This window comes from Diadema antillarum, unplaced genomic scaffold, assembly GCF_040938485.1.
Source record: "Diadema antillarum isolate AM-2024a unplaced genomic scaffold, OU_Dant_1.0 seq00000889_RagTag, whole genome shotgun sequence".
NCBI classification, from domain to species: Eukaryota; Metazoa; Echinodermata; class Echinoidea; order Diadematoida; family Diadematidae; genus Diadema; species Diadema antillarum.
Window position 1 is genome coordinate 2,009,060 of NW_027271753.1, and position 10,441 is coordinate 2,019,500.

At 37.7% G+C, this 10,441-nt stretch overlaps 1 protein-coding gene across 1 annotated transcript; it reads right to left on the bottom strand.

Annotated features, from left to right (window-relative positions):
• Positions 1-476: 476 nt before the first annotated feature.
• On the bottom strand, positions 477-7,129 carry LOC139740878 (multifunctional methyltransferase subunit TRM112-like protein). The gene is made up of 5 exons (XM_071651464.1): positions 6,999-7,129; positions 4,704-4,805; positions 3,647-3,739; positions 1,117-1,222; positions 477-575 (listed from the first exon to the last, which is right to left on the bottom strand). The coding sequence occupies exons 1-4, from the start codon at positions 7,095-7,097 to the stop codon at positions 1,121-1,123; spliced, it is 396 nt and encodes a 131-aa protein (XP_071507565.1). The 5' UTR covers positions 7,098-7,129; the 3' UTR covers positions 477-575; positions 1,117-1,120.
• Between the last annotated feature and the right edge of the window lie 3,312 nt (positions 7,130-10,441).

A 10,441-nucleotide genomic window follows, 5' to 3' on the forward strand; every position in this document is an offset into this window, starting at 1 on the left:
AAGGGTAGAATGTGTCAATATTCATTGCTCACATCAGAGCAGGCCTGCCTATTGTACATTGACCACTTCACCAAGCAGAATGGAGAGTTGTACCTGTTTAGTGCCAATGACAATAAAACCAGAAAAAAAAGTGAGTGGGGAGGGGGAATAGCTGGAGTGCCCTTGATGCCCAATTGCATCCATTTAAGTTGGACAGAGGAACTAATGATATAGACTAACAAAGTTAGTAGACTAACTAACTTTAAACTGAGTTCCCACATCCCCTTGAATAAAACACACTTATGCTATGAGTGTGAATCGGGCTTGAGAATGTGCAGTACACATTGCATAAAAAAAACACATGTCTAATGTATGTGAATGAGAGTGTTTTACACCAAATAAACACAGTGGCAATGCTACCTGTCGAGACATTCAGTGCAGTTATAAAGGACACATGATGACTCCTCTTGACAATTTTCATAAGTCCACATTTTCACGACTTGAATCACAAAGACCCTGTCCAGTATTCATCATGTCCACAAAGAATTTCTTGGGAGTGATGCTGGACTTTTCCACAGTAGTCTCTGTTGACAATTCTGCAGCAAACGAAATGACATTTCCACAGCTATTTAGCTCTCGTGCTTGATGTAAAGTATCGAAGAGAATATCATTGCATATCCTGAAGCTAAATTTTACACATTTATCAGCAGGAAAAAGCTACTATAACAATGCATCAACAAAACATGAAATCCATGGCTATTCTGCCATTTTGATACCACAAGCCATTCTCAAATTTATCATGGAGACAAGATATGATTATGGATGATGAAAGGGTAGAAAGGCAATCCTAAACCTAATCAGCTCTGAAAGCATGGGCGTGCAGGGGCATAAAACTGCAAATATTTAAATTGAGTAAGGAAACAAAGTAATGAATGTAATATTTGGTACAACATCTATCAGGACTTTCAGAAGGGCTGTAAAATTAGATAAGTTTAATGTCTATTCTGAGAATTAAAAACATTCTGAGGTTACAAGAAGTGTGCAAAAGCAGGGGAAACTGTTTGGAACATTAGAAGTTTGCATGAAAATCAAATAAACAAATAGAAAGATGAACAGACACCAATGTCATGGGCTTACCTCGTCATACTTCATCTTCATTCAGCAGCATGTTTGGAATGCCATTCTTAATGGGAAACTTTCTTCCAGACTCAGGACATACAAGATTTCCCTCCACTATTTCAATCTGAAGAGAAAAACACACAAAATGCAAAGCAGATGACAAAATGCATGTAATTGTAATTCTAAATTTATCTTGACACAACAAATGCACTTTATTCCTCCCACTCTATCACTCTGACAATAGGAAAAACTGATCAAAATATTTGGTTGATATTCATAGAGGGTACTACTGTAGTATGCATTTTAGCAAACAAAGAATTGACAGATGATAGCTGATGTGTTGCAGCACGATATTTTCAAGGGGTCACCATATTCACATTGGTTTTTGGTTATTTGGTGGATGTTCAAAACATGAGTATTCACTTCATTGTAAACAACACTTCAGTACACATGTGGGATTGTTAGCCCATGACCTTGCAGAGAACTCAAGAGGGCTCCCTCCATATTTTGCACACAATACAATCTCTACCCATAACACAGTATAGAGCCTGGACATTGTAACAGGGCAGATGAGGCAAAGTGAGCCTCCTGGAATTTTAATGAAAAGATGAATGAATTAATAACTAAATAATTGATATAATAAATACAGAAGTGAGCAAATGAGTGAGTGTATGAATGAATGATTAATATGTTGAAGACTAGTCTCAGGAAAACCCGAGCAGGTGTTTATGGAAAATGTATGTTATAGCAAAATCAGTTCGTCCTCAACGGGTCAAAATAATGGATGAGAAAATGAATGGATGAGAAAATAAATGGATGAATGGATAAATGCAAGAACGAATAAGTGAAACATCACTGAATGAATTATTGAAAGAGTGAGTGAGTGAATGAATGGATTACAAAGTAATGGAATTTTACCCTTTGACATACTTTCTTCAAATAGTGACATTGGTGTCAACCACATATTAGAAGAGGCGATGACATTGTAAACTCAAAACTCTCAAATTGGTTTGTTCACAAAACTAAATAAACAAATAAATAAACTAGAGAAGCACTTTGAGAGCACAGACCTCCGCAAAGCATGCAGCTCATTTCCACCACTGATCTTGTTCTTCCATAGAGATATCAGTGATTTCTACCCTTACGTACTTATAGCATTGTGTGTTGAAAGCCGCCCGATTTCCCAATATAGAAGCCTTTGTTACGCCATAAACCCTCAGCTGCACGGTGCACCTCGCCCTAGCAGAAACTAGAGCACGCACTTTAGTGCGCTAATGCAAACCTCAAATACGCGCAGCCTGAACTCCTAAGTTCATTGACCCTACCTGCCAAAATATCAAAAATCCTTCATACATTCCCAAAAATTTCTCGGATCACTACCAAAAGTTAATCGTTTGTTACTTGTGTCATTCTCAACCTTTCCTGCAAGTTTCATCCCAATCCGTAGACTACTTTTTGAGTTATTTTGCACACGGACAAACTAACTAACAAACGAACAAACGAACAAACAAATCAACGGTAACGAAAACATAACCTCCTCCCTTGGCGGAGGTAATAAAAACTATTTTTGGACATAATTTAGCTACTACAACTCTCTATCTTTAAAAGCCAGTATTGCCTTTTTACTGCAATAACTTTAAATTGATTTGTTGAAGGACACCAATCTTTCTTTTGATGTCAAAGGAGAAAAAAAAAGTGAACTTTGTGTGTGAGACTTGTGAAGCAATGACATGACCATCTGATCTAAACACTTGTTACTAATACAACATATTACCATTTCATTAAAATACAGTGTACACAATATCTGAATTTCCTTATCTAATTTCCAGTCCGATTCTGAAAAAAAAACACTGCATTTTGTTTAATTTGAGGAAACTTCCATCATTCTGTTCTTTAAAGTTTACTACAACTGTACAACTATATTCATAAATGCCAACTTGAACAGTGTTGAGGTGCAACTTAAAGTCAACTCGAGGTAGAATTAAATTCTACACTTCCACAGCAGAGTATCCTCATTAAATTGTGAGGGCATCCAGGAAATTTGAATATCCTATTGAGCCAGTTGAGAGTACTTGTGCCAATTCTAAGGGGCTGTTGAGCCTAAAGTGCTACATATGGTCAGTGAGATGCTTTATGGAGCCGAAAGTTGGATAATCGGCAAGATCCTGAAGGATTGTATTCAAGCTGCCGAGATGTGGTTCCAAGAAGAATGTTTAGGATATCTCGGACCGATAGAATAATAAATGAACAGACAGCTCATCAACACTATCATTACAAGAAGGATTTATTATCTTGGAAATGTTTTGAAAAAAAAGAAAAGCTTGAGGACAAAAGGCCCACACAGGAAACTAAGACTGAAGATCACATGGACGGCAATGCCTAGGGATAGTATCAATAAGGCTACTGGTATTACCCCTCTCGAGCTCATCAAGTGCAGCAAGAATAGAGAGGAAGACATGATTGCAGCAAATGTCAGGATCTGACATCGCACCTAGATTGATTGACTGAGAGTGTGTAAGCTCCAGAACACTCCCATGTGAGATCTCACCTCCAACATAGCTCTATGTGCTTCCTTCAAGAACTCTTCATCACTCTCATAGTTTTCCACAGGTTGAGCTGGCAGACTCCCCGTCATGTTGAGCTATAGAATGAAGCATAAAAGAGCACATTTCACATTAGACTGAACATTTCCCCAAACATTTGTGGGGATTTATCAACCAAAACAGAGTTCATTTTTCTTGGACAGTAAAGCAGCCTTTACTACGCTGCTTCAGAGGGCATGGCGAGTTAATTTTTGCCTCCACATAGAGTATTTCAGTAACAGGTCAAAGGATTGTGTACTTTCCATTAATGACCCCAATACTTAGGACATTCATTTCATATTTCTAACACAGTGACATCCCAAATTGTCGTAGAGCTGCTCCATACAGGGAGGGCAATAATATTTACCTGCAATTTTTTAATTCATTTCATTTGAGTTTTGAATGTATCGTCCCTTTTTCCTGTAATTTTTACTGACTGAATCAGATAATTCTTCCAGATCTGCTGATCCCCTTTGATTCATAGACAGACTGGCTGGGTTCAATTCTACATAATCCTCAAATACACAAATTTATTAACTCTAACCCCTTAAGAGTCATCACAGAAACTTTGTGGATTTTATAATAAGTCTGATGAGTTCTGTTGAGACAGGAGTGTCCATTAGCAACATTGTGCCATGCAGAGGGATCAACAGTTCAGCACACATTTTTGCTCAGTTAAGTGCACATATTTAATCTGTTCAACTGTCCACAATTCAACATGTTAATTTTATTTTCTTTATAATGTGAGAAATCATAGAGAATGGCAAGAATTACAAATTAGGCAGTGAAAGGAAACTTATGCAGACAATTCTTGATTCGAGACTTTCTACCTCATAAATGTACTGTACAGCTGCACAGCACTTAATACTACTACGTGTAGGTACATGCAATTTGTATGCCACTGACAGCAAGCATTTTTATTATCTTAGAATATGACATATATTTTGATACTTTTACCAAAGTACAGTTGGAAGAATATGTATAAATCTGTCTGACAGTGACAGACCACTTGAATACACTCACGCTGCTGACAGCATCGTATAGTACAGCCCATTCAATCCTTGGGATCATTCTGGCTACAAAGTCTGGATTGAATTCCACCTCCAGGGTTCTGGTGCTCTCAGCCTGTTGCACAATGATGAAAAGTACATATGTGTAATTCAAATTGACTACTAAATTGTGATGATGATGGTGCATGTCTATATCAAGGCAGCGTATACAGCCACACGCATGTGTCTTAACTCTTTAAATACCATCCAGCCACACGCGTATCAGCATGTACAAATGTATGGTATCCTTCCACGGACCCTGGCAATTTCACATCATAAAACATGTCAAAATTTAGAGTCTATCTGTCTACATACTACACAGATCTACAAACAGGCTAATTTTAGTTAGACTGACTGTAGACTCACATGTACTGGTACCATGCTATACATTTCATGTAATTTCATTTTAAATGGGCCAAGTTCTATATAAATTATAGGCTATGCTATGCTATCTATGACATTCAATCATGCATACCATCACATTATGCATCCATCTCGCATCCATCTCATAGCGTACCGCATATGGTAGTACAATGCAATATACAATGATGTAAATACATAGACACATCTAGATCTACAAGTTGTAGACATCTACGCGTAGATTCCTAAAATATGGTAGAGTCCTTACACACATCTTCCCCAGTAGACAAGAGTGACCATTTAGTCCTTGAATTTGAACTTTATTTGCCAGGTTGCTATTTATCTACTGAGAAACCTGAACGTTATGAATTTTTTAGAGGAGATTATGATGGTACCGGGTATGACATTTTTGATGTGTTGGATACAGAAGGAACACTTCAAATGATGTTTTTGTGAAAGTAATTGGAATGATTACTGATAAGTTTGTACCAAAAGTTAAACCAAGAGTGAAGGAGAAACCTCTATGGCTGAATAGTTCTGTTAAGCAAGCAATTGTCAAAAAACATAAAGCTTTGAATTGTTATCAAAAGACAAGAAGTCAGAAAGACAGAGACTGCTACAGAAAAGCTAGAAATGAAGTAACTAGAGTGGTATCTGGAGCAAAAAGGGACTTTGAATGCAAACTGATATCTGAATTGAGTTGTAACCCCATGAGTTTTTGGAGGTATGTGCAAAGCAAAACCAAATTTAAACCCTTTTAAAGAATTTTGGAGAAACCAGATGGAGGTATAGCAGTAAACGATGCAGAAAAGGCAGAAACACTGAACAACTTTTTTGCCTCTGTTTTTACACACAACTTGACAAAGACTTATCAAATGTTCCAGTTCTGGATCCCACGATTCAAGATGTACAATTATTAGATGCAGTCATTTTTACAGAACAACTTGTGAAAGAAGTTATATTGAAACTTGACCAAACAAAATCCCCCGGTCCAGATAATGTGCAGAATCGTATTTTGAAAGAAATTGTAGATTGCGTTTCGAAACCACTCACAGATTTACTTACTATGTCAATGTCAAAAGGTGAACTTCCAAAGGCATGGAAGAATGCTAATTAATGTTTCTCCAATTTACAAGCAAGGTCAAGGAGATAGGAAGAAACCAAATAATTATCGGATGGCGAGTTGTACTTTGACTAGTAATATTTGCAAGTTAATGGAAACCATTGTTAGAGACAAATTTGTACAATAAAATTTACATGGACTCAAATCTGTTATTAAATTGTCTTCATTGGCATACAGACGGCATAGAGCCGATATGATACAGATTTTTAAGATTGTGAATGGGATCGATGATACATGTATGAAGTCTTCAGAGTTTTTTGAGTTCTCATAATCTGGAGGAAGGACGCGTGGTCATAAATTCAAGATAGAACATTTTCTACTGAAGTACCGAAACATGTAGCGTTATGTAAAGTCCAAAGTGAGACAGTGCTCTTTCTCTCAAAGAGTTAATTAGCGAGTGGAATAAGTTGCCACCATTTGTAGTTGACAGCCCATCTGTAAACAGTTTCAAGTCTAACTTAGAGAGGTTCTGGAGTCATGACAAGAACAAATACAGCCCGGGTAGCCCGAACTAAGTTAGATGGCTCGAACTTCGAAGGGTTCTTTGTCCATATGATGATGTAGGCCTACACAATTTCTGCACAGCGCCCGACAAAAAGTTATCTATGTCATCTAATGACGACACCGAGGGGCAAATAAGCTGTGTTTAACTATATGCCCGTGCCCACATCCAAGGTAACGTAACGTGTTAAAATTTTATGTTTTTTGCCAAATTTTGGATATGTTATTGTTGTCCAAGTAAAACTTCAATTTATTGAAGTAGAGTCTAGATCTATTGTTACTCACCTCGATTTTTAGTGGATAACCATTTTTGACACCTTTCACGTGTGATGTCAGCATATTGTGCGTGATGAGCTTCATTGCTCTAATGACTGTTGATCGCATCTATTCAGAAATAAAGAGATTTGCTATTTTCACGATTATTCGTGATCGTGCACGTTGTGGGAGGCAAGCAATCATTCGCACACACAACACACTACATACATCGTGGTCTGTCGCATGGAGGAGGCCATTTTGTGCTGCAAAGGATGCTGGGAAGTCCGAGACTCATTTTTCTATCTAGTCTCTGAAACAGACCCGATAAACAAATTCACTGAAATAATACGGTCAGTGGCACACGAGACAGGCTTATGATTTCATATTCATTCTCACGGTTGCGAACACAGAGAGAATATGAGATCGAACTAATGTTTTCATGTTACAAATACGTAGACAAGTAAATGATTATTATCACCATTCAGCCAGACAAGTTGTTGAAATACAAATATTACTAGTACACTACCCTTATGACACTGCGGACAATGCCATGTAGATCTCTACAGACGCAAAGATATTAAATTGGAATTGAGTTTGCAAATTATTTCAAAATAAGTTGTACTCTAAAGTACTTTTGCAAGACAGTTATCCCTTTATTTGCATTCATTGTGAAATCCCGAGGATTAGCAAGAGAAAAAAAAAGATAATTTAAATTGCAAAAGTATGATACACCGTCACACGATTCAACACGAAAATTACACCACACAAAACTGGATTGGCAAAGTTGCTAAATGAAGAGATGAAGAGATTTTCAATGAGGTGATCTTGGCTTTGGTTCACAATATTTTTTTTTTTTTTTTGCCTGAAAATCATGTTCTCTTTACACATGCCAAATGATGCCCGTGATGAACCACCACAGCAATGTCCTAGTCATTATTACTAACATCTCGAAATTATTTGAAAACTATAAAAGAATTCTACAATGCGTGAATGCAGCTTGTAGCTGATATTTCCATGTATTGTTTACATGTATTATATAGCCTATAACAATATACATATAATCCTGCACTAGTTTATTGTTATTATTATTGTTATTGTTGTTGTTGTTATTATTATTATCATTATCATTATTGTTATTATTATTATCATCATCATCATCGTTATTATTATTATTATTATTACTACTACTACTACTATTACTAATATCATTATCATCATTTTTATTTTGTCGTTCATTTGTAGGCCGGTACAGTTGTGTGTGTGTTTTGGTGTGTGTGTGTGTGTGTGTGTGTTTTTTTTTTTTTGGGGGGGGGGGTATGCCACGCCTGCTTCAATGTACTTAAAATGTCACTGTACGCAAATTTTCATTGTAATTATTTGGTACTGGAGGACATACAAGTTACTTTAAATTTGAATTTTAATAGGTATATAGAACTGGGGTCAAAAAGTTGATGAAGAACAAAGCTAGAAAGTATGCACCTTTTGGGCGCCATTTCATAAAAGATGTTAGGTTAGCAACTCTTCCTGGAATGGCAACTTCCCATAGGAACAACCAATCAGGAAGCTGGATTCTTGTCGTTACCATGACAATTGCCATTCCAGCAAGAGTTGCTATCATATCAACTTTTTAATTGTATGAAATGGGGCCCTGTAGTCAACACACAGCGTTTGCTTTAGTGGGGCTCAATAAAAGACTATCAAATTCTCGTTGATTACGATCATTTTGTGTACAAAGCATCCTGGGATATCGCTGATGTTGTGTTTGTAGTCTTCGTCGCTGTTCTGTGATTGATCGGAAAGACGACATTGGATACTATTTCCTGCTCTCTGCGATTACCTAAGAGAAAGCAGGTATGTATCAAGTCATGATATGATATCAGATGGGTTCAGGATTTACATCAATTTGATTTTACGCTCATAATTGGTGAGGTATTGAGTTGTATCTACGTTGCTTGTCGTGAAAGATCTGGCAACGTATGCCATCGCTGCTGCTTGCGGTATACGCCTCAACATACACCGGGGTGCGCCCCGCTAGTAAATGGAGCAGTGTGCGGTCACATGTTGACGGGTGTATCCGTATATCCGCCTGTGGCTGAGCGACTCGGCCCTCCCATTCCAATTGAAGCTTATTTACTACATAGCAAAGATTTGGCTAACTGCTGTGTTTTCAGCGTCATTCTACTAAATGAATGTTTTATAAAGTCGATTTACTCTGTAAATTCATCCTGTAATTTCTGGATACCGCGGGCAATAACCGATGGTATACGTCCTAACGTTACGTGTTCAACACACACACGTACGCGTACGTTTACATTGAATCACACGTCCAAACAGATGGGGCCTAAATGTCGGCAGAAGTGATTCCGAGCGAGATCTGAACATTGTCACTCAGCTGTAGGCCTCCAAAATGGGGAACAGACTGCAACATCATTGTACATTGCAACAATTACATGATATGAACAGTGTCTGACCTGATGAACATACAATTTATGTACATGTAATGTATGCCGCAAACTTGACCGAAAAGATCATCGATCAGTCTGTATCTGGTCGTCGGCAGGGATATGTTCCGCGGAGATTGCTTCTGGCCTCACAGATCCCCTCCTATATATACCCCGGAGGAGAGCAATAACGTCAAAAAAAATAAAAGACTCCTCCGGACAGACCATCCCGGGATAGTTTCAAGGAACTGCTGAAAGGGATTACTACTTCAAGGTTCAAGGTTCAAGGATGGATCTTTCTGTCTAGCTACAAACATGAATAACTTTGTCTTAGATTTAAAAAATAAAACAAAACAGCATGTCCGTGTGACCTGTCATGTTGGAATTAGTGCATGATGATTTTGTAAATTGTAGATTTCTACTTATAATTTCTGTGGTCTTGACCACTGCGCTGCTTCTCTGATCAAATTTGCAATCTCTCCCATATGGCCATACAAACAAGTAGAGTCTCTGTGCAAAGCTGTGTACAAGTACATTACCGAGGCACAATGCTGTAGTTCATCACACAGAACGGAGGATACAAGGTATACAGATGAATAATTGAGAGAGATCACAGTAAGATGATGTAGGGATGGGGTTCCACTTGCAGTGCAGTATATTGTATATGTAGCCACATCATACAGTAGTCAATGAATTTATGTAAATTATGCAAATGTATCATTGTCTACATCTACATTTTATATGGGCTATAAAAGAACACCGGTGAGTGGCACATGCAACATTCATTTGTGGAGTAAAGATGATGACTACAAAAACAGCAATACCAGGCACATACTGATGATATTTTAGTCTTCAGTTTATTGTTGTCAATGCCATTAGTCCTGTTTTCTGCTTGTGTGGAGTATGGACTTAAAATGATTGCTTGTTCTAACTTCTTAACCAATAGAAAAACGGATAGGGCCTAAGTGTGTCACAGAGCCACAATCCAACCTGTCACACCCTGCCAAAAGCAGCAATACTCAGATGAGTAAA